General features: G+C 45.3%; 1 protein-coding gene across 1 annotated transcript in view; it reads left to right on the top strand.

Annotated features, from left to right (window-relative positions):
* The window catches only part of LOC105417221 (neural-cadherin-like), a 166,302-nt gene that overhangs the window by 123,503 nt on the left and 17,809 nt on the right, over positions 1-24,990 (top strand). The window contains exons 28-33 of the mRNA XM_029846556.1: positions 8,537-8,664; positions 11,110-11,237; positions 11,413-11,536; positions 15,235-15,415; positions 18,640-18,806; positions 23,431-23,695. Coding sequence (XP_029702416.1) covers positions 8,537-8,664; positions 11,110-11,237; positions 11,413-11,536; positions 15,235-15,415; positions 18,640-18,806; positions 23,431-23,695 — 993 coding nt within the window. The remainder of the gene's footprint in view (positions 1-8,536; positions 8,665-11,109; positions 11,238-11,412; positions 11,537-15,234; positions 15,416-18,639; positions 18,807-23,430; positions 23,696-24,990) is intronic.

The raw sequence follows: 24,990 nt of genomic DNA, 5'->3' as shown, positions 1-24,990 counted from the left end.
CATTGTTTGGCCTTTCTTTTTTAAAGGATTTTCAGCATATATATCTAAAAATACACGGGTGTCTTTTCTGTGAACCAACAACAAGCAGGGGACATTGTCCAGAATATTGTCCTCTGCAGCAACATTTATATGTGCCAGTAAATTAGTGGTGGACAGACTCGTGGGTGTCTCCGGGACATTTAAAGGACAGTCTGGGAACCAGGACACCCTCTTGATGTTGTAGTGTGTCAATAGTCCCAGCTGACCATGAGGGCGATGCATTTTAGGGTTTCTCTTCAGTGCAACTTGCCACAAAGCAAGCAGCATTTTTTCCTGCTATAGAAGACATCAATATGGGATGGATCTTTCTGAGCGGTTCACATTTCTACCTCTGCAGTAACGGGACTCCAGCCTTGGCCGCGAGTTAGTTAAGAGAGACTTGGCTTGTTGTCAAAGATGGAAAAGCATGAAAATTCTTAAACTCTGCAACAAAGGCCAGTGTTTTTATGCACTGGAGATGATTTTCTTCTTTTTTTTCTTTTTTTTTTTAAGAAACAGCAACTTGTCTCACACATTTTTTTGCAGGACAACAGAGATGAGTGTCTCAGCTCCATGTTGGGGATTAAATAGATCAGAGTTTCAACATTTTCCACTATAAGCTCTATTTAAACTGTGAGGTCAGATGAGCAGTTTAGGCTGTGACAGCACAGAACAGCACCAAAATTAGCTATGTGGAGAAAGTCTAATCTCTCTTAGGTTGGGATTTGTGTTTTCATCCACAGTATCTGAAGCTTGAGAATGATTAGAAGCGACTAAATTACAACACCAAATGCTCAGCTTGTGTTCCAATTTGATGTTAAAACAATGAGTGGAAGAGAAGACAGCCTCAAACAGAGAAGTCAAAGACATGAAGAAGAAAGGAAATATGTTGTTTTTGTCTTGAAGGGAAGCATTGATCATTTCAAAGATGGTAAAGTGGTTCTGAGGCTGTTTATCTGACCAGGATTTGAACCTCTCTAAAGCAGCACAAACAAAGATTTTTAATGAAATATATGGATCCGTTTCTATTGTAACATCAACCAGAGAGCACACAGTCAAAATGAGACTGAATAAAGGCAGCATCCCTCCCAGGCTGTGTTCTGAATGCCAAAGATCTCACGTGGACACAGATATATGGTGCTGCGTTGCAGACATGGAGGCTTCTGTCTGCAGTTCTACAGCAGAGCCTTGTAGAGGGTCACATGTCAATTTTGCTGACTGACGTGGAAAAGAACAGGTGAATTAAACAGCTGTCAGGAGGCAGCGACAACCTTTAATCACACAAATGTCAAGTAAAACAAAAGACGCCATTAATAAATCTCCATCTCTTTCACTCTGACCTTTGCCGGGCCATTGGTCAGCTTTTTATTAAGCCTTGTTAACTGATTCTGCTCATTGGGTGCAGTCATATTCCCCACTGCCTCGCACATTTCCTCACACAGACCATCGGCTTCTTATTGAGATGCCAGTTTGTCTTTCCAAAGCTGCCCACTCATCCAGCCTTTTATCCTGCTGCAGGGCAGATGTAGCACGCCGGCCCCGCTGTGTCGGCCGGAGAGAGTGGAAGGCTTTTCTGTGGCACACACACACGCACACACACACAACTTCTTTCTGCTTCTTTGTGAGGCCTTTCATAGCCATAAAACCTTCTGTAGCCTAACCGACCCAACTCCCTCACCCAAACCCCTTAAAACCCCATCTTAACCCCCGAACAACACTGCCCTCATTTCCCCTGAATGTCCTCACTTTGCTAGTAGAATGATTTTGTTAGTCAGTAGCATCTAGCAAGTACAAGAACACACACACCCTGAGAGAGAGAGAGAGAGAGAGCGAGAGAGAGAGAGAGAGAGAGAGAGAGAGAGAAGACCAGCTGCTTATTATAACCATGTAATCTTCCCCAGGGCCAGAGGCCAAACACTGAGACTACTGCACAGCCCTTTTCCCTGTGTGTGTGTGTGTGTGTGTGTGTGTGTGTGTGTGTGCGTGTGCGCGCGTGTCTGTGTGTGTGTGTCTGTGTGTGTGTGTGTGTGTGTGTGTGTGTGTGTGTGTGTGTGTGAGAGAGAGAGAGAGAGAGAGAGAAAATAATAGTGCACATACCCCAAATGACTTCTTAATGCTTCTTTGAATCGATTTCTTTTTGTAAATAACAAATATTTGCTGTATTTCCAAAAGTCCAAGCTGGAGTCTTTTGAATATTTAGGGTCCAATTTTTCGACAGCACAGCCTCAGTTCCTCACATTGCTTTTGTTATTTCAGAACGCCATAAAAGGCACAATTCCACCGAATTGTAATTGTGGAATAAAATCTTTCTTGGGCCAAAAAACTAACAAAAATTGCATTTGTCACTCAATTTTGAAAGATTCATTTTTTACCTAAATGTGTCTCGAAAGCTTTCGACCTCCCGCATATTTGTCTTTTTATTATATTCTGCCTCCTACAACCAAAGATGGTGTGGTTTAATGACAACTGAAAGAGTTAAAAATTATTAATTAGGCTCTCTCTGATTAATTAGGCTAACTTAAGTGCATCTTCAATAAGAGTTTAATTAAACCTTTTTACATGCTTTATTGAAACGATGATGTTAATTAAATCTATAACCCATAAAAATGGCAGTTTAGATTTAATTTTTTAATACCACGGTGATCAAAGTGCTTAACATGATGAAAGACAGGTTTTTGTCACCCCGCGGTCATTAAATACTAAAAGAGTTTGTTCCCAAACACGGCACTAAAGAACCTCAAATCCGTCGCTCGGCCACAGCGGCCGGTGTGTTTGTGCTCCTCGGTCTTCACGCGCAGTTGTGATTTCCTGGCAGGTTGAGCAATTTCACAAAATGATTCCAGGAGTAGCTGGAAATAGTTGGGAGGCAACAGTTTAAGGAGCGGATCACTCACAGCTGTTGTGGGCTCGTCCCAGGGCAGAATTTAGACCCTAGGCCCACAATTTCAGATATAACTGACGACCACCTACTGGGCAATTCAGCAGTTTTTCTTACCACAGGTGAGTGCACGTGCAGAGGCATTCTCACTAACATATGGAATAAATGTAATCGGGGTCATCAGGGACTACGTGCACGGTTACTTGCAGGTTTTAGACGAGCCAGCTTAGTCATTCAGAGCTCAGCTGGTCCCCTCCTATAAAGGCCTCGTTCCATCCCTCGCAACTATTTTCAATCAGTTTTGGAACGGCTGAAATGATCTAAAACGCCGAAAATACATGGAGGTCGTCACCGCCGTGTCGTGCACGTGTCAGTTCACGCCACAAAGAATGCAGCCTGCTGTCAATCAGAGCGGCGACGCCTGTGTTGTCAGATCACTCGTCTTTTTTCCCCCCTCCTGCCTCAGGCTGACGGTGCCGCCGTCTCCACTCTGCATGAGCATCACAGCACCAGAGCTGCCCGTGGATCCTCGTGCACGTCCATGTCCAAATTTAACAGGACAGCAATAAAGTGCTAAGGAAATTGGGGGGGTGCTTTGCTATTGGGTCAACTTAAGGTTTAAAAAGCTGCTGAATTCAAGTTTTCACACACGTCTGGCTGCAGCTGTTTGAATCAGTTCTTCAAAACTCAGCAGACGGACCGACATCAATTAAAAACATCAGCTCCGTTCTTGCTGTACATACAGATGTGATGATCCTATGATGGCTGGAGGGATAAATAGGCAGGCCAGCAGACAGACGCTTTAGCGATCTGAATTAATTCAAGATGAGAGCGACGAGCAAGTGCGTTAGAGATGAAAAGACGGGCTCAGAATATAAAATATATGCACATCCCAGGACCTGACCCCCAACAGGCAACAGTGGCAAGGAAAAACTTAACAGGAAGAAACCTTGAGCAGGACCAGACTCATGTAGGGGGACCCTCCTGCTGATGCGGGGGGGGGGGGGGGGGGTAGAGAGAGAGGAGAGGAGAGGAGAGGAGAGGAGAGGAGAGGAGGGGAGGGGAGGGGAGGGGAGGGGAGCGGAGAGGAGAGGAGAGGAGAGGAGAGGAGAGGAGAGGAGAGGAGAGGAGAGGAGGGGAGGGGAGGGGAGGGGAGGGGGAGAGGGAGAGGAGAGGAGAGGAGAGGAGAGGAGAGGAGAGGAGAGGAGAGGAGAGGAGAGGAGAGGAGAGGAGAGGAGAGGAGGGGAGAAAATAGGTACATTTTAACAGAAATTTAACAACATTGAAGTGAAGGAACAAACGCAGGAGGCCTGGGAAGATTGAGAGAAAGTGTCCAACAGACTCCCGATTGTGGGAAACAAGGAAGGAGACAGTGCCAACCTGGGGCGTGGATGAAGGGCCGGGAACACAACGGGACCAGAGCCGTGCTGGATGGAGGCCTGAGAGCGCCGCCTTCACCCCGAGAGGAGGGGGAGGCTGTTTAAAGTCAGCGGTAGTTCTCCGACTAACTGTCAGGTTTGTGAGATCACATGTCAGACATGGCTGGAAGCATCAGACCTGCTCTGAGACACAGACGTGCACCCAGACTGACACTCACTCACCTGCGTATGCCAGTGCTCATCTGGTCAATAGACTCGTGTATGGATGTGTGTGTCCACCACTGGTGTGTGAACGGGGGCTCAGAGTCACCATCACTAATCGCTGTGCGTGCATATAGTTCATTTCCTTCTCATGTCAATAAGAGCAGATCGACTGTGCACGAGAATGTAACTATGTTTGTCATTGGAGCAATATGCGAGCGTGACCTTTGGCTCGGTAACTTCTTTATACTAACGTCTTTATACGTCATTATCATGTTGGTGTGTGACATTTACAATAAATCTGGCTAAGCAGAGGTCTGTGTGTGTGTTGAAGGGATGAGGTGATGTTCACGTGGGCCCATGTGTGTGATGTGGCTCTTAGGCTCTGACTGGTTGGCCCCCCCTGCTCTAAAGGACTAGTTTCAACATCTCACAAACACAAAGAATGCGAACGTGCATCTTAAGAATAAGTGTTTTTTGTTTGTTTTTTTATCAGCGGAGCAGCATGGCGTGTGTGTGTGTGTGTGTGTGTGTGTGTGTGTGTGTGTGTGTGTGTGTGTGTGTGTGGGATTTGTAGTCCATATGCTCACAGTTTGACTCTTATGTGTCCTAAGGGTGACGGCGGAGCAGGACGTTTTTCATATTCAAGTGCACCCAACTCTGTAGGGGTTAAAGCTGAAAAATACATAAAACTCTCTCTCTCACACACACACACACACACACACACACACACACTCCGTCGGCCTCAGTGTAGGCGGTCATGAATTACGCATGACTAGCAGGGGAAGAAGGCTCCTGGATGTGTGGTTGAACCCTTGAAGACTAACCCTAATACAAGCAGAGCTCCTGAAAGAGGGTTCAGCCTGTGTGAAGATGCCCCCTTTTGTCCTACACAGCCTTTCAAAGTGACCTTTAACACTCTTGTCGTTTCATTTCTGCCTCTTTTGTGTCTTTGTTCATTTTTTTATACATCTCGCTAAAGCTCTAGGGTGAGCTTATCAGCTTTAAATGAAATAAAAATACAAAAAAATCCTCCATTTAAAGGAAAAGGAAAAGAATAAAGATAAAAGGAAGTCGCTTATATAATAAATCTACATCTTTATGGTCGACCTGGAGTCCGAAGACGCTTCATAAATGAAACAAACCAAGTAAAAACTGTGATCATTAAGTTTTCACTCAGCAATGTTGAGTGAAAAACATGATGTTGAAATGATGAGTCAGCAGACCGACCCGTGACAGCACAGTGGGGACGGTGTCCCCGTCCCCGTCCCCGTCCCGTCCCCGTCCCCGTCCCCGTCCTCGCGCCTGTCATCTGCCATCGCGCTGTTTGCTTTTCTATCCTTGTGCCTAACGATGCTCCTCCGTTAATCACCAGTTTTGTATTCATGCTGCCTCTCTTTCCTTCTGCCAGCCTCGTTCTTCTTCCTCAGATCTCTCTTTACACTCCTCCTTCATTCTCTCTCTCTCTCTCGTTCTCTCTTCCTCCACATCTGTGCTTCTCAAAGACAACTACCTTCATCTCTGGAGAAAATGTCCCATTTCTGTTGACGGGTTCCTGAGGTATGAGCCACATCTTTAGGTCAATCTACCATCTGACTGCCTTTGATGGGTTGTCGGGTTGCGTGTGTGTGTGTGTGTGTGTGTGACAGTGCACTCCATTTAAGACTTTCCCCAGTGTTAATGGAGGAATAGTGGAGGAAGCATTGGCATAGCGTGAGTTTGAAAGTTAAAACATTCTCCCGAGGGGGGAGCGGGAGCAGCCGGAAAAATGGGAGCTGAAAGACTGAGATGTACGAGATGAAGGAGAAAAAGGTGAGAGGCCCCAGGTGGGACGTCAGCGAGAGAAGGGAGTGAATGAAATTAGGAGATATGTGTTGAGCATGGAGACCACAAAGTTTAAGTAGGAAAAAAGAAGGGCGGCTGGATTTAAGCGATCTGCCACAATTGAATTTAATCGCCTTTCTTGTCGCTTGTCTGGGCTGAGCCGAGGTATTAAAATTAATTGGATCATATCTGAAGTGAAGCAGCAACTCATCTTACAGGTCGAGTGGGAAAATCTAGTTCTATGTAATTGAAACCAATACTCACAACAAACTTGCCTTTGCTGCAAAATGAAAAATGATTTTCCTGAGGCCAAGGAATTATTATTTTTTTGATTTGGCTTCCTATACGGAGGCGTAATGAAATCCTCGTTTAAAAGAGGCGCCGCAATCTTGACAAGGCAATTTGAGAGCGTCGCTATCTTGTAGTCCGCTACGTCTAATTGCATCAGTCTTAAGGTGAAGTTGCAACAAGATCATGGCATCAAAGGAGCCGTGAAGGTGGTGCTAAGAGTTATCACAGAAGGCGTTAAGAGACGGCGCACCTCCCAACGTGTCAGACAGCAGCTCTGACAGCCAGAAATGTGGCAACCGGCTTGAAAGGCAAATGACAGGAGAGAGCGTCTGTGGATTATTTGAAAGCGTTGTAAGAAAATGACAGTTACAGTGAAATGTTAATGAAAGAGTGAAGCAAGGCACGAGGTAGAGGAGGGAGACTGAGATGAAAGAATGATGATTGACAGGCATTTCAAATGGTGCAGAAAGAGGGATGACGAAAGCTTTGTCGGAGCGAGACGCACGGCAGCTCCTGAGACCCAAGAATGGATTTAATCTTTTTATCAGGTTCTTTTTTTTTACTCAACTTCCTGACTAAAGTGTTAACTGAAATGTCACAATGCAGATACAGACGCTTCACCGCTTAAATGTGTCCTCTTATGATCAAATGTTTAAACGTACAGAGCAAGAACATACGCTATCATTAAGTCTAGCCTGTTGCTTCAGTTCAGCGCTAACATGCTGTTTCAATTTGATTTACAGCGTTTATTTCTCTTCTCTCAGCTTGCACCAGAATGCCTGAAGTCATTATTGTCATTTCCAACCAATTTACTAAAGGAATTTGCATTCCTTCACATTCAATTCACATGTCCTGGCAGCAAGGGTGAGCTACCAATGGACCTTGTCCTCAGGTGCAGGAGCCAGATCCGTGCACCAGCATCCGTCCACCACAGAAGGGTGTAAGTTAACAGAGCAGGAGCCGGGATGAAACCTTGGGGCAGAGCCAGGAGGGAATGGAACTCCTCCGAGAGGAGCGGCGAGAAGAATCTGTGGAGGAAAAATGTACGAGATTCCCCGGACGAAAAGGAAGAGAGCAGAAAGATGTTGAAACATCAGTCTTTAGCTGCGGTTTCTGCTTTTCTTTCCACGTTAACATTTGTTTGTCTTATTAGTGTCCACGTTGGTGGCAGACATGAAATAGTTATAATAGTCACAGACGTGGAAGAAGGGAGAAGAATTCCGCCAACTCAAGGAAAGAATGCTAATGATCGCTAGCATATGCGCTTTTTTGGAATGGTTGTTCCAGAAATCTGTGTTCGGGGAATTTGTTCAAGCACTGGAGGCAGTGAAAGGTTAATCTAGAACCTTCAGGAATTCCAAAGGAATAAGAGGTATCATCCTGATTACAAGAACATGGAGATGAGGCCAGTCCTGGATGTTGTTCTTGTTGACTGGGATGCACGGACTCCTAATGGAGGTTGGGAGTAAAAATGACTCCCGAAGGAATGTTGAGAGGAGAATATGCGGGAAAGAAACCACGTCTACATGTTTAATTATAATGATTGATGACTAATGCCAGCTGCTAGATATGTTTTCTCATAATTTCTTACATATGATGCAGAGCATATAAGGAGTCTTAGCCACTTCATTAACTTTTAATTTCCCATTTGAGTAAGTCAGAAAATAGAACATATTAGCTTTAGCTGGTGTTTGTTGACTGTCAGAAGACTGAAAAGCGGATGGAAAATATTCAGGGCTGCAATAATCGTCACTAAGGCTAATATACTGTATAATGGCAATATCAAATTTCATATCACATAATGAATATCCACTATTAGATGTGACACAGAACTTGATTAATGTTTACGCAGTTTATGAGTTTCAACCGCTTGGAGACTCTAAAACAATCTTTTACTTTCTCTTCTCACCATTCCTCCATGTTTTCTATCTCTTTGTTCATTTAGAGCTAATAGATGGAACCCCCACCTTAAAAATCAACCATGGCTCGGGCACAGTGGTGCTACAGTTGCCAGGCAACATCAACGTGGCCGACAGGAGGTGGCATCGCCTGGATGTCCGTAGCAACAGCAAGGTGGGATGTTTCACCCCGTTCACACCCATATGCGTGTTTATAATGTCCTGCACAATGTCCCATGTTAAACTACCGTCCTATTGTATGGAACATATGCTTGTTTCTAAGAACATCTGTTTCTGTGTGATAACACAGCTGCTTTAAAGTCAATGTTCAGCAATTAACACCGCCTTCCTGATTTGGCATCAGCTCCTTTTTGCCCCAGATTCTAATCGTAAAGAATGAATCTGTTTTTACAACCGCGTGCAACATAAATATGTGTTATAGCTCAACGCAGATAAGAATAACACACCGTTTCCTGCTATTTTTGTTTTTATCCAGCTTAATATTTTAGAAATATTCACAATCCATAAGAAATAACTAGAAATCTGGCAGCTTTAAACATTACAAATAAAAATAAATAAAACTTTACTGCTTTGCAATTAGCTTTGCCCAAATTCCCTCAGCTACTTTTAAACTTAACATTGATTCAAGTAAGTAAGTTTCACGCCATTCGTTTTTATCTTTACGGGTTCGGGAGTTAAAACATCGACTGAGAAAAGCAGCTGATCGTTGTCCCGTTAAAACTCGGGACCGCCTGAGCGGCGTGTCGCTGCGCCCGTCTCCTCACACATTCAGGGGGTCGTGACCACAACCGTGTCAGTGCACGTTCACGCTGACGGTGGTAAATTGTTGCGAGTTGCACACGCACGAGTTCCTCTGGGTGTTTATTTCAGTGGGAAATGTCAGAATCGGCCAATCAGCAGGCAGACAGCAGCGACTGTGAGTAGTTGCTGCTGTCAGGCTGAGAAATATCCGGCGCTCCCTCGTCTCCTTCCACTTCTTTTTATATGATCGGAATGGATCAGTTTAAGGTTGAAAACACTGAAGTCTGATCCATGGAAGACAGAAATCGACTTCCTGTTGATTGTTAAGACTGTACAACATAGTCCATCTTTTCTAATTAAATTCACTTCATTTCTATAGAGAAATAAATAAAATATGTACATTTCATTTGCGAAGGCAAACTGTCTGCAGAGAGACGATCCCAGATCAGACTGGCAGCAAGGAAAACTCCCTCAGAGCAGGAGCAAACATCGAGTGGAGCAAGGCTTTAGAAGGGGGGGGGGGTGGGGGTAGTTAGAGAGGGAAGGAGGAGATAGAGAAAGAGGGAAAGACTGAAAGTAGAGAGGAACAAACATCATAAACACATACGTACAGTGTGAGACACATGTGGGTAACTGTTGAAGATCAGAATGGGGGGGCATCAGTGGAGCAGAGGTCAAGGGGAGGGGAGGGGAGAGGAGAGGAGAGGAGAGGAGAGGAGAGGAGAGGAGAGGAGAGGAGAGGAGAGGAGAGGAGAGGAGAGGAGGAATTAGCATCACTGTAACAGTGAGTGCAGCAGCAGAGCTTCTCAGGGTCTTACTGAGGTCTTGTTGCAGCCCTTAAATACTCTCCAACAATGTGGAGCCTGATTCAGTAGCAGCCCGTGAAGCCCGTCTAAAAGTCTGGAACCTCACTCGATGCATTTGTCATTTTCAGGCAGATTCACGGGCAGCTTTGTTCCCTCGCAGCCATTTCCATCTCTGTGCAATTCATTGACCATTTAACAATCCGCTGTTACTTTTTACTGCTGGAATTATTCAGCACAGCAGCATTATCCTAAATCACTGGTGAATCTACAAAGACCCCGACTGTCAGCAGAAGCTTCCCCAGGTTGGTTCCCGGTGATGGAGGGGCCCCGGCGCTGACATCTTTAGCTGGAATATTTAATGACAAATCCTGAAGAGACTCCCGGCCCAGTCGCACACCGCTACCGTCCTCTTTATTCCGCGTCTCTGCGCTCTCAGATATGTAAAGGTTAATGGATACTGGCTGCATATTTGTCACCACTATGTCCCTTGTTTGGACTCAATGCTGAGCCGACGCCAGTGTGAAGAAATTCCCGTTGCTCCTAATGAGCAGGAATGTCGGCGATGTGCGCGGTGCAGCGGTGGAGGCAGGAGCCGGTGAATGGCAGTGTTTCTGTCAAATTCAGCGTGACCTGGTTAGATAAGCTGTTTTTTCTGTGATGGCTGGAGAACAATCAAGCAAGGCCACAGCTGCACTCCCGTCATTTACCCATGATTCATTAGCCCTGACCTGTATTTTTCTATAATTACACAACAAGCTTCAATGGTAGTAATTCATCCTGAATGGACGCGTGCGGCAACATGCAGCGGATAGGGATGAATGCATGACATCCATGCACTTTTTTTTTTATTACCAGGTACAGGTGTTGTCAAGTGGGCGTCCTCAATATATGAGATCTTTTTTAGCGCTACCAGGGAGTGTATAAAGAGTGATATAACTAATGAAAGATTTGGGAAAAGAAGCAGGTCTCCCTTTTGAGATGGCAGCAACAGGAGGCCAACGTGTCGCCATGACAACAGATAGAGTAAGTACCTCTTTGTGTGTCGTGTTCAGGAGGTGCACTTCACCCTGGACCGCTGCTCAGGGGCCGCAGTGATGGAAATGGAGGGTCTGGGAAGCTGGTTGACCACTCAGGACCAATCGTCCTGTGAAGTCATGGGGGTCACCCCCTACACTGACAGGTAAACGCCTGTGTCAACAACAACAACAACAAAATATTTAACCACTGTTAACCAACAAGTCCAGTCTGGATTTAAACCAGAAAGAATAATCATAGTGTGTGTGTGTGTGTGTGTGTGTGTGTGTGTGTGTGTGTGTGTGTGTGTGTGTGTGTGTGTGTGTGGTATTGCCTCGTAGACACCTGAACATGAGCCACGTGCTCCAGCTGGGGGGTGTGAACGAGGACATCCCATACGTCTACCCTCAACTTCAGCACAAACACTTCACTGGCTGCATCCGCAATCTTATTGTGGACAGCAAGGTAACCCCCCCCCCCCCCACACACACACACACACACACATACTGAATCACACTGCCAATACACATGCTTGTTCGTCTATCGTTGTGGGGGGGGGGGGGGGGGGGTGGAGCTGTTAATGGTTGGACAGGGACGGGAGAATGAGAACAACCTCGGTGTTATTTCAAGTAGACAGATAGATAAAAGAGGTGGGAGGGAGGTGCAGTAGCTGCTTTGATACAGCTGGGTGTCATCTGCATAACAATGGAATCGGATGTCTTGTTTCCCAAAGATGTGGCCGAGGGCTAAAACGTAGAGGTATTATCCAGCCCTGACCCCCTCAACGAACCCCCTGACCCAACCTCAACCTTAAAACCAGGTCGTAAACCTCAACCTGTCCTTTGAAGTTGTGAAGACCAGACAAAATGTCCTCACTTTGCAAGTAAAGGCTGGATTTTAGTACTAAATATGTTGCAATTACAACACCCACGCTCGTGCGCACGCTCGTGCACGCGCCTACACACCTGAGACACCTGCAAGCGTAGACCTGACTCCAGCCGATAAGGATTTACATGGTTAAACACATCTTTTAGGCTTTTGATGAGATTGGTTTTTAAGTTTTAAGCTCAAAGAAATATAAACAAACAAGAAAGTACCCCCCTTTTAACTCCTGGCCTGGTTCACGTCAAATCCAGACTTTCCCTGGATTAGCATACGCTCTGCTCCCCCATAACTGAGATAACATATAGTAAACAGCACATCAGGAGCCAGCACATATAGATTTCTACTCAACAGAAGCATTTTTCAAAGACATTTCACACATGTCGGCAATCTGTGTTCATGTAGCACATTAGCTAAACAGCGTCGGTTTTCTCCTGACACAACATTGATTCTTTTTCTTTAGTAAATGTTAAATTATTACCAATGTTATGTGTGATGTTCCGTTCTTAATCAATATAAATATGAAGCGTTTCCTTTCAAACTCAGCAGCATCTCGAAACCTTAGTTGCTTCATCCCTGCGGTGCGCAGCTTCACAGCGGTTCAACGGCGCAAAGTTGTTGTAGAAGAAGACAATTTTCTGAACCCCGAAACACATCATCTGTCGAATGGTGACGGTGTCCTGTTGTTGGCAGGACTGATGTGCTGTAAACAAATGAAGGAGGGCTCTTTGCCAGCACTGGTTCACCCTTTCATCCTCACATTTGCAGGCAGCTTTTATTGCCGCTCAGGTATGAGGAGCCACAGGAACTGTAGATCTCGTAAACGTGTCTGTTCCAATTACGCTCGTTGCTCTGTAAGCACTGTTTATCTCTCCATTCAGCAGCAGTTTAAAGCTCTATTAAGATGATGATTCTCAGCAGTGGGCAAATAAACACAGGAGCTTTTTCTGCTGCTGCTATCATAAAGCTTACTAGCTGAAACGGGGTAAAACTGTAATTATATACAACTGGAGTGATAAATCTCCCTTAACCAAGAGGAACTCAGGAAGCTGAGAAGAATGTTCTAACATTGTACTGATTTTTCTTTTGCTATTACAGTATATGGTAGTTTTGGTTAGATATTTGTTCATTTTGATTGAAAATAATAGATTTTATATTAACACCTATACCTATACCTATACAAACCATAGAAATAAATCATGTATTGCAAAATAAACATGATATAGTGAATGTATGATACGTGAGTATCAATTTAGTGATGCTATTTTCTAAATGAACAACCTTACAAATTCAATCCTCCGATCCACACATACATAAATATATGCATATTATATAGATATCCATAGAAATATATTTAGATTTACCATATATATTCAACCATATAGCAGATCAAATGAAAGAACGAAGAATAAAACTGCTGCTTGTGTACTCACGTCATTTTATATATTGGCACATTGAATATAAGAGAGCCTTAATTATTTTTAGTTCAAATGGTGGAAGTTTGGTTTAAACATTTTAGACAAGAAACAGGTCAACACTTGACATAAAAGAGTGGTTAACACTCAACAAACCCTGAATATTTTCCATTAAATCCTGTTTTATGAAGATAATAAATGACCCTAATTAATCTTCCAGTTCCAGTGCTGCCTGATTCTATACAGTATGTTATGAATAAAAATATGACTAAAAAAAACCCTCCTGCATTATTTAGCAAAGAGCGTTCTGTCTGGCTAATAATCAGCTTAATAATTCATTCCATCTTAAAAGTTATTTTTGAATTTCCTTTCTTTCAGAACAAATACATCCCTACAGCAAGATTTAAACTGCTTTAAAACTTTTTTACTCCAAACTCAGAACCAGCAGGTTCCTTTTTCCAGTCCCATTTTCCAAACTGTGCTATGTTCATTTGAGTCGTTCATTTTGACCCGTTCGGAACATTCGTGTAAAAGCCAAGTCCCCTTCAGCTCAGGTGCGAGAACACATTAAATCCAATTTATTTAGAGCCCTGAAATCACACACAGCGCAGGTCTTTACAATGTGCACAGCTGTGCCCCCCCCCCCCTGTCTTCAGGAGCCTCAAACCATGTCAGGATAAACTTAAAGAAGAAGAAACTCGCCACAGATGAGGAATCCTTCTCCTTGGGATGGACGGCCGTGCAGCAGATGTCACCTGTACAGAGAACGTATTCATGTCCATCATAATTAGAGATATAGGAGTTAGTGTACAATCTGTCCGTGGGCCAAGCTACGGTATCACTGGGCCAAGGTGCATCTTCGGATTTCCTCATATGGAGCTCCAGGCCGTTCTGACCTTTAGACCTTTACGGATCATATGTGGAATCAGCAAGACCAGGGCAAACAAGTCTGGCCCCAGCAGGAATCCGCACATTTATGTGACGTGAGTGTATGGATAGATTTTCAGGGCAGAGGAGGCAGAGAAAGGGGAAGATGTGTGGGTGTATTGTTGAAGCTCCCAGCAGTTTCCAGCTCCTGACTGGAAGCTGGTTCCAGGGAACCAGGGCCTGATAGCTGAAGGCTGGGCTCTGCCATTTTAGGAAACTCTGGCGAAGGGTTCAAGGTTCAAGCCCTGACCAAACATGGAGGGTGTTCTGGTGGCTGAGGGAGGTGTCAGGACACCTTCGGATCACTGCAGATGTACCCTTGAGCAAGGTATCGAACCCCCAAAGGCTCACATAGGGAGCTGGTGACTGGTTCAGAGGTGTACCCTGCCTTCAGGCATGTGCAGCAGGGACAGGCCCCAGCACCCTCCCCGTGACCCCGGAAGCAGCAGAGGATTCATTATTAATCCAGACAAGAGCTGAATGTGCAGCCATCAGTTTCCCATGGGATGTTTTGGGAGAAGATCGGTCCTATTTTGGAAGGAAAGCCAGAAATCAGGGTTGAAAGAAGGCCACAGCGTTCCCTGAGCTTTCATCCGTCCTTTTCTCTTTGCAGTCTCCGACACGGCTGATGTTCCCGAATCCCCTCTCTCGGCCTTTATGTTGCATTTCTGCCTCCACTTCTCTGCGTGACCACGGCAGAGATAAAACAGCACCTTTGAGAGGACGCCGATCATTTTAGATGCATAAAGATTAAACAGCAGCCTGTCAGTCCTGATCCTCTTCCTGTTCCCGCGTGCATCACATTTTCAAGTATCGCACGGCTGGGTTGTATAAAGTATTAAAGCAGAAAACGGTTTTCTCTGAAAAGAAAGAATGTTGCTCTGTATAAAGGAGGCTTCTCTGCCCGCCTCATGTCCGCTCTCTATCGTCCCCTCTCAGCTGTATGATCTGGGGAACCCAGCTGAATCCCAGTCCAGCTCTCCAGGCTGCCTGACCACCGACAGCAGCTGTGTCAACATGGGCTTCCCGTCCTGCGGCCGCCGCGGTCGTTGTCATGGCGAGTGGGGCTCCTTCAGCTGCCAGTGTGTGACGGGATACACGGGACAGCAGTGTGACGAGGGTAAGGACTTCTGGTGGCTCATTTTTGGGCTTGACGTTCGGTTTTATTAGCTTTTACCAACACTGGGAGTAAATCATCAAAGACAATTGAGCGAGGGAGGGGGGGAGAGAAAGGGGGGGGGGAGAGAAAGGGGGGGGGGGAGTAGAGGCAGGGAGGGAGAGAAGGAGAGAGGGAGGGAGAGAGGGAGGTGAGGAGTAGAGGGAGGGAGGGAGGGAGTGAGAGAAGGAGAGAGGGAGGGAGGGGGAGGAGTAGAGGCAGGGAGGGAGAGAAGGAGAGAGGGAGGGAGAGAGGGAGGTGAGGATTAGAGGGAGGGAGGGAGCGAGAGAAGGAGAGAGGGAGGGAGGGGGAGGAGTAGAGGGAGGGAGGGAGAGAAGGAGAGAGGGAGGGAGAGAGGGAGGTGAGGATTAGAGGGAGGGAGGGAGCGTGAGAAGGAGAGAGGGAGGGAGGAGTAGAGGGAGGGAGGGAGAGAAGAAGAGAGGGAGGGCGAGAGAGGGAGGTGAGGAGTAGAGGGAGGGAGGGAGCGAGAGAAGGAGAGGGAGAGGGGGAGGAGTAGAGGGAGGGAGGAAGGGAGGGAGAGAGGTGAGGAGTAGAGGGAGGGAGGGAGAGAGGGGGAAGAATAGAGGGAGGGAGAGAGAGGGGGAGGGAGGGAGAGAGGTGAGGAGTAGAGGGAGGGAGGAGCTGCTCTAAGCATATTAAGCGAGTGCTGTCAGAACAATCCAAAACTTGAAAGTGGAAGTTACGTCTGTCTCCTCGTCCTCGAACGCCGTCACACTGAGTAACAACAGCAGGAAGGATCATTCATGGAACCTGTGAAACTGTGCTTATTTAACAGATGGCGATAACATTCACCCCAAACAGAGCAAAAGATTTTTTATTATAAAGCTGCAAATACAGAAAAAACAAAACCTCAACTGCAATTAACGATTTAAATCTGATCACACCAAAAACTGCACTAAAAGTCTCTAAAATATTTAAGATCAAATTAACGAGGGCAGCTCTGAGATGAGCCAAGAGCGGGCATTAAGTCCATTCTTGCTTTTAAGTCTTTACTATTTAAAAAGAATCATTTTAAACAATGGTGATGTCTAAAGGACATAGACTGAAGCTACTTGGAACTTTTATTTTCAGCTTTCATTAATGGGAAACAATGCATTCTTTATACTTATATAATATAAATAAGCATTCTAACTCCCATCAAATCTGCAGACATGTGTGATTAATATTCAGAAAAGAGAGTTAAAAAACACAGTTGAATAAAATATAATATTATTATATTAAAATGATTATATTAGATTTTATGACATAATCAATGGATGGATGGATGGATGGATGGATGGATGGATGGATGGATGGATGGATGGATGGATGGATGGATGGATGGATGGATGGATGAATGGATGGATGAAAGGATGGATGGTTGGATGATGGGTGGGTGGATGATGGATGTATGACGGGTGGATGATGGGTGGATGGATGGATGGATGGATGGATGGATGGATGGATGGATGGATGGATGGATGGATGGATGGATGGATGGATGATGATGGATGGATGGATGGATGGATGATGGTTGGATAGATGGATGGATGGATGGATGGATGGATGGATGGATGGATGGATGGATGGATGGATGGATGGATGATGGATGGATGTTTAAAGACATCAAACAAGTCTATACAGTCAATTCTCCTAATGGGAGGAATTCTGCTCAGAAACGTCTGACAGAGATCTTGGTCCTTATTTTTGTCCTTATGAGCAGATGCTGAAACACACAATGAGCAGATGCTGAAACACACAATGAGCAGATGCTGAAACACACACTCCACAGGATGTGAAACCTACACGAGCAGCACAAAATCTGCATGATTGTGATGATCAGTTAGCAGGAAAAGAGATGTCGCTTTGATGCATGTGTGTGTGTGTGTGTGTGTGTGTGTGTGTGTGTGTGTGTGTGTGTGATAGAGAGAGAGTGAGGACAGTGGAGCAGCCTGAACGCACCATCACACACCACTCAGCTGGGTTTGACAGGTGTTTAACTTTCCATTTGGTGACAAAGACGCGTATGAAACATGAGGTAAATCCTGAGTTTAGAGCTCTGTGAACAAAACCCAGCATAAAGGAGCCCTTAGCGCTGCCACGCTGCGCAGATGGAGGTCAATATTTTATAATACAATCATCTGAAATCATTAATAATTTCAATCTTTGTTTTCTATTATTTGGTGGAACAAGATGAGGAAAATTCATTTTTAACGGCAAACTTGGAAATGTTTTATTATTGAATATTTCTTTTGAGAATTAAGCTGCTGTTCTCTTTCTCTCATCTCGTCTCGTCTCTCCCTCTCTCTCCCATTCTCTATCTCTCTCTCCCATTCTCTCCCAATATCTCTCTCCCTTTCTCTCTCTCTCTCCCATTCTCTCCCCATGTCTCTCACCCTCTCGCGCTCCTTATCTCTCTCTCCCATTCTCTCCCAATGTCTCTCTCCCTCTCACTCTCCCCTTTCTCTCTCTCTCCCATTCTCTCCCAATGTCTCTCTCCCTTTATCTCTCTCTCTCCCATTCTCTCCCAATGTCTCTCTCCCTTTATCTCTCTCTCCCATTCTCTCCCAATGTCTCTCACCCTCTCGCTCTCCCTTTCTCTCTCTCTCTCCCATTCTCTCCCAATGTCTCTCACCCTCTCACTCTCCCTTTCTCTCTCTCTCCCATTCTCTCCCAATGTCTCTCTCCCTTTATCTCTCTCTCCCATTCTCTCCCAATGTCTCTCACCCTCTCGCTCTCCCTTTCTCTCTCTCTCCCATTCTCTCCCAATGTCTCTCTCCCTTTATCTCTCTCTCTCCCATTCTCTCCCAATGTCTCTCTCCCTTAATCTCTCTCTCTCCCATTCTCTCCCAATGTCTCTCACCCTCTCGCTCTCCCTTTCTCTCTCTCTCTCCCATTCTCTCCCCATGTCTCTCACCCTCTCACTCTCCCTTTCTCTCTCTCCCATTCTCTCCCAATGTCTCTCACCCTCTCGCTCTCCCTTTCTCTCTCTCTCTCCCATTCTCTCACAATGTCTCTCTCCCTCTCCCTTTCTCTCTCTCCCATTCTCTCCCAATGTCTCTCACCCTCTCGCTCTCCCTTTCTCTCTCTCTCTCCCATTCTCTCACAATGTCTCTCTCCCTCTCCCTTTCTCTCTCTCTCATCGCTCTCCCAATGTCTCTCTCCCTCTCTCTCTGTCCTGACACCAGAGGTCCCCGAGTATTCCTTCGACGGTCACGGCCATGTACATTACCAGCTGCCGTCCCCGCTGCCGGCGCGGAGAACATGGTTTCAGGTCCTGGTCCGAACCCGCAAACACAGCAGCACCATCCTGAACCTGGTCTCCAAGGAGCAGACAGAATACATACGTGTGGAGGTAAACTTCACGTGTGCGTGACGCAACACTGTAACACATCACCAGACAAACCCTTCGCAGCCCAAACCCAGAGTTCTAACCTCTCCCCAGTATCACCTTTGGAAGGGATATAATCGAATCAGGTGAGCTTGCAGCTTTTATTGCTCATTATGTTCTTCAGTTTAGATGAGACCGACAGGGAGCAGCGCTGGATAATCATGATGTATGAGAACCTTCAGCTGTGTGTGTGTGTGTGTGTGTGTGAGACACTCTGCAGCGTCTGTGCATCACACAACCTGCAATCACCTGCTGCATTCAGGATGTTTACACTTTTAATTTGACTGCATTTCATCATTTGCAAAAGCAGGAGAGGAACTATTTATCATCTAAACCTCTCATTTAGGAGCTCATTGAAGGGCCGTATCTGGAGGCTTTTATGGGCTTTTCTCCTTCTATCTAATCATGTTCAAACGTCCCCGCTCCCCTGTTTCTGTCGGATGTTGCTGCTTCTCTGGTGGCTCATCTTGGTGTCCTTGTCTCTTTCCTGCTGCTCTGTGTTCTCCACATTCATCACAAACACAACCAAAGTTTGGATCCTTCTGACCCACACGGCTGATCACAAGTTGTCCTCAGCGGCGAGGACGCAGAAAGTCCCACATTTTGTCCTGCTGGAAAGAGGCAGATGTTCATAAGAAATCAGGACGTCTCGGTTAATCGAATGGAGGTGATTACATTTGTGTTCACACAGCAGAAAGCTAACTGCTACATCAGGGATGGAAATTTTATAGTTGAAAAGAATGATGGGAAAAACTGGGTAAATGGGGAGTTTCTGGCTAAAAGATCATGATTCTGACCTGACATGCAGGAATTAATAGAACCAATGTGACAGTGGGACGGATCTGATCAGTCCTGGTCCATTTAGGTGGTGAGACAGTGAGGGGCGTTCATTTAGGATCAAGTTGGTCCCGATCGTGTCAGGATTCAGCATGTTAAAATAGTAGACATGGAAATAAATCTCAAGTTAATTAAAAAAAAAAAAAAGATAAACCCACAATTTCTACAGTTTTAGCTTCGCTGCCGTTGCTGTCTGAAGGTACCCACAGAACTCTCGGTCGTTTCCTCTCGCGTCTCCACTCTGGACCTGCTCAGCAGGATCCCGCAGGCCTCATTGTTGGCCACAGGTATCGCTCAAACACGCCCTCTATAATGAAAAGGATTATCCATCCCAGGACCGAGGTGAGAGCCTGACTCTCTGATCTCTGCATGTCCCCCATCTACCTGCATTGTTCAACTCCATACGTCCCATGATTGGAGTTATAAGGAGCTCGGAAATACGTGCATCTATAGGAGCTGATTGCCGTCAGTGAACCTCTGAAGGGTCTGCAGCAGGCTTGGTAGAACTCTGCCCCTGGAACCCTCTACTTGTAATAATCCTGCTGTTTTTACATGCATATATATTTATATATAGACTGATTGGCTCTTTCTTGTTGAGTCTGTATGTTTTTTGCTGCTTCCATCCTTTGCGTGCACATGTACACACTCTTGCAAATGAGCAAAGCCTCTCTCTGCTTTGAGATGGTCCACAGCAATGAGCTTGTTCAGGCTGCCTTTGATTAATTGTTGACTCTGTGCTCTTTAATTGAAATCTGCTTAAATGTGGGCGAATTAGCTCATGAGCTTCTTCACATCCTTTGAAGTACAAAGAATGAGAATACCAGGCAAACACTGTGTGAGATTAAAGTGTGGAGGATCATTAGAAACCTTTGGAATCACTGGATGTGTAACAAAAAGTAATGAGGTCAAAGTCTTCTCACCACTTTCACGCGCGTTCAGTTAATCCGAGGGTCCAGCACGTTCCTTACTCAGATTCACTTGACTGTACAACAATGAGGAAATGTGACGTAAACAACTCTAAAATCCACAGTATGAGAGCCTTCATGTATTTAAACATCTCTGCAGATGAAGCTTCATGTTGCAGTTGAGAGTTAAAAACTACAGAAGAAAGTTGCAGAGTGAACAGGTGACACTCGGCCGTGTTGTTTTCAGTCTTTCATTTCTGCCTATTGCTGTACCACATCTGTTCAGGTGGATTTTTTATTCTCTTAATTCTCCTCAATGACTTGAGTAATCACTCAGAAGAAGGGTCATTACCAGACTGCAGAGGTGACTTTGCTGTTTCACTGCATCATTAAGTTCATTGTTTTAGACTCAGTTATTTTACAGAGCAGATTACCTTGACCGGGTCATCAAAGCATTGTCTTTTCTTCTTTTTTTTCCTGTTTTGACTGGAAATTCATGTAGAACGGCGCTTCCTCGGTCCAGTTTTTGGCTTTTCTTCCTCCTGTTTACTCTCTTTGCTGTCGATTCTCTCTCCAAACCCAGGCTGAAGTATGTTCACGTCAACTGTTGCCCGTTTTAAAGGAGTCTGAGGGATTGTTGCTTTAGTGTTGCTTCCCAACTAGATTTACACATTTAATTTGTAGCTCGGGACAGCTCCGCCCTGTGGATCATTTCACTCAGTGATCTGCAGCATTCATTTGGACAAACAATATTTGCTTTGAACCCCAATAAGTCAGAATGTCAGAAAATAGAACAGGACGATTTGCTAATCCCGACGATGAGACGGCAGAGAGACGTTTATTTAGAGACCTGAGGAAAATCGTGTTTTCGAACGTTTCGCCCGTGTCCGACTTGGTTCTGCTTGGTAATTGGCACTGTACACAGACAGGAAGTTGGTTCTAGCTGCAAGTCAGGTGCACAGTGGTGAAAAGAGATGGGGCATGATTAAAATAGTAAATCAGGGAACACAGACAAGTTTCAGGCCAATATCTCAGTTAATAGTCTGGTAGTGACTCAATATATAGACAAGCTTGTAGTTAAGAAGTGCTATGCTAATGAACTTTTCGCTGTCATTTATTTGGAGGCTGTCTGACGCGTGCACGCTGGGTTGCGGTTGCACTGTTATTTAACCATGAGAAGAATGTTGATTAACACATTATCAGTGCTTTGGAAGCCGTCTGTCAGGAGAAGCATCTGTGAATACAGATCATCCCTGCAGTGGGACTGTTTACTGAAAAATGCACTCGCACACCTCCTTATACATACGTATGCACCTCCTGCCAAGACACACACACACACACACACACACACACCACCCAGGGAGCAGAGCTAGAACCAAATTGTTCTGCTCCGTTCTGCTTTAATTGAGGGTAAAATCAGGTGGCTCTGAGTGCATCTGGTTAAAAATCCCGGCCCCAGCGGATCCGGGATGTAATTAATCCTTCATCACTGAAATGAGCCACTGTTCTCCGACGAAACAACCTTGGAAGTTACAATGGAGACGCGTCAGGGAAGGGAAATTAAAAGGCAGGCCAGAGGTTCTGCAGTCTTACAAAGAGATCAGTCAGAACAGCCTTTCCAGGTGGCAGTTTTGTCTTTTTTAAAAACCAGAAAATGAACATTCAGAAATTGAACAATGTCTCGTTTCAAAAGAAATCTGAGGTTGTCTTCATAGTTGTGGCCGAGGAGCGATGGCGAAATGACTGTCACCCACTTGTCCTTTCCGGTCACATCTCCGTCTCATCTCCCCCGTCCTCTGTTTACATGCGAGTTGTGGCCAAGGAAGATGGAGAGGAGAAAATTATGCTCAGTGGGACACTTGGAGGATCCAGTTTGAAATTGAAATGAGCATGAATCACTCAGCTTGCTATCTCTGCAGAAACGGCCCTCAGACTCATTCTGCCCTCCTGTTCCTCAGAAAAAGATAACACAGGCGCCTGTTTTCGATTTAAATGTCTATTACTGCGTGACTGACAGCGGCTCCTTTTTACAGTCTCGGTAAAACTGACCTGCTTCTGTCTGAAGATTTGAGTAAACACAACAACAGTCTATTCATGCTCACTTTCCCAGCCAGTCTTAATGGTGCTAATGGATATTCCTTCAGCCAGTGTGGTGCTTTTGGCTTGCTTGGGTGTTAGCTGAGGTTGGGACCTGGGTCATCGAGGCTACGCCGTCACTTTTAACCTCTGAGGATCAATTAATCCATATTGTGTCTCGTTTAATGCAACCCTGAGTAGAGTTGTGCTAAACTGTTAAAGATTTCCTCCAAGCAAAGAAGCAGAATGTCATTTATCATGTTAGTATCAGCAAACTCGTTAACAATGGTACGACTATTTTCCCTGAATTAAACATGACAAAACTGTGTTAAAATGTGACAAAAAAATCCAATTTTAAAGCACTAAGTACAGGTTGTGTCGTATAGGAGGGTGATATCTGGGTTTTCCTGCGTAGTCCAAAGCTGGACAGAAACTCAGTGACCTCCAAAACAATCACGGACTTCTCTGTCACCGTCTGTGCCGGGGGGAGCGGATATTGCTCGGATGGGCGACAACAAACATGACAGACATAAGTGATGGAGGAGGAAGACAGTGGAATTTATCCGTTTGTGTGTGTGTGTGTGTGTCGGGGGGGGGGGGGGGGGGGGGGCAGTGGAGTTGTTTGCTGTCGATTGCTGGAAACTGTTTGACGACTGTTTGTTTTTTTGGGGTAATATCAGCCATGTTTAATCCGTTTTAATGTCGGTTATATCGGGAATATTATCGGTTTTAATTCCCTTCCTTGAACTCATGGGAAATGTCTTTTGAAGATTCTGCAGGGTCTTCTCAGCGTCTCCTACAACATCGGCGATGGGGACCACAATCTAACCCTGCCCAAATATCGCCTCGACAACGGAGAATGGCACGAGGTCTTCTTTGATCGCCATGACAACGAAATGATGCTGAAACTGGATGGTGGCGGAGGCCAACGCGAGGTGACAGGATCGCAGGGCCGGAGCAGAGAAATTGTCATCGACCCCACGGTGGTGATGCTGGGAAACACCTTCCCATCTGGAATCAACAAGAGCTTCCAGGGTGGGTGACATCTGTTCCCTCATTACAATAATATTGGAGTCAAGCTTACCAGCCTTCAACTAAACGTTCTAATAACCGAGACCTCACTAAAAAATACCTTAGGATCGAAAAGCATTTATATTGTTGGTGAGTTATATTATCTAAGGACTTTTCTTTTTTTAGAAAAGACCTTCCAGGCACCAGACATTGTAAAAGTAAACTGAATTCGGAGCTCTTTTCAGCACCTCGCTTGACTCTGCGTTCACACTTTGCAGCTGTCAAATCTGTCTGCCTGTAACAGCTGGGGGCAACAAGGACAAGGTGTCAAATGGACAAGTTCTTTAAGGTCACGGCACAAAACGATAGCCACGCTTTGTGGGTGCCGACACTTCCAACAAAACTTTAGCATTCTGAACTTTCAGGGATTCCAGACCGAGGCGCTACATGTGTGAGACTTGGCACCCTCCTCCCTCTCGCAGTGCTATTCACTATTCTGTTCACTGAAGAATTGCCTTCAGTCTTACACACATGATGCTAACCCCCAAATAAAAAAACTACACCCAAGAGTTTTAAAGCTACCCAGATTTATGTGCACAAATTGAACACAATTTGATACAAACGTTCCGTCATCGTTGGAATGACTCCTGTGGCGTTTGATACTGGTTCTGGATCAGCTTGGATCCCATCTAGCTATGTGGGTCTGATTCCTGCTCTGTCTCACTGTCCTATGGGGTTCCACAGGGCTCAATTTTAGTCCCCCCCACACTTTTCTCATCATATTTCTGTCTTTGACACACAATATGAAGCCAGTATTTTCCAGCCTCGGGCAGTTAGGAAAGGTGAAGTCTGCCTTGCCTAAAAGCACTTTGCCACACTGATCCACGCCTTCATCACGTATCTGCTGCATTATTGTTGCATTTGGGAGTCACTCCGTCCTCCCGCACACGTCTCCAGTTAGAGTCAAACGCCGCTGCTCTCCTCATAGGAGACACATTATTCCCATTCCGGCCTCCCTCCACTGGCTCCCTGTGAACCTTGGAGATAATCTTAGGATCCTTTTTTTTTGTTTTTAATGTATAAATGCTGCCCCAAACTCTGGAACTACCTCCCGTTACAAGTTAGAAGAGGCCCTTCACTGTCAGTTTTTAGAAGGCATCTTAAAACCCACTTTTGTTCCTTAGCTTTCAAAGCAACATGAGACTCGGCAGGAGACACCTTTTTTTTTAGTGTTTTATTGTTTTTGTTTTTTATTTTATCCTTACTTAAGTATAGCACTATGTCACCCGTGTGTTGAAGTCCTGGATAGTGGCAACCAT

This window comes from Takifugu rubripes, chromosome 13, assembly GCF_901000725.2.
Source record: "Takifugu rubripes chromosome 13, fTakRub1.2, whole genome shotgun sequence".
In the NCBI taxonomy this organism is placed as follows: domain Eukaryota; kingdom Metazoa; phylum Chordata; class Actinopteri; order Tetraodontiformes; family Tetraodontidae; genus Takifugu; species Takifugu rubripes.
This window is presented reverse-complemented; position numbering and strand designations above follow the sequence as displayed.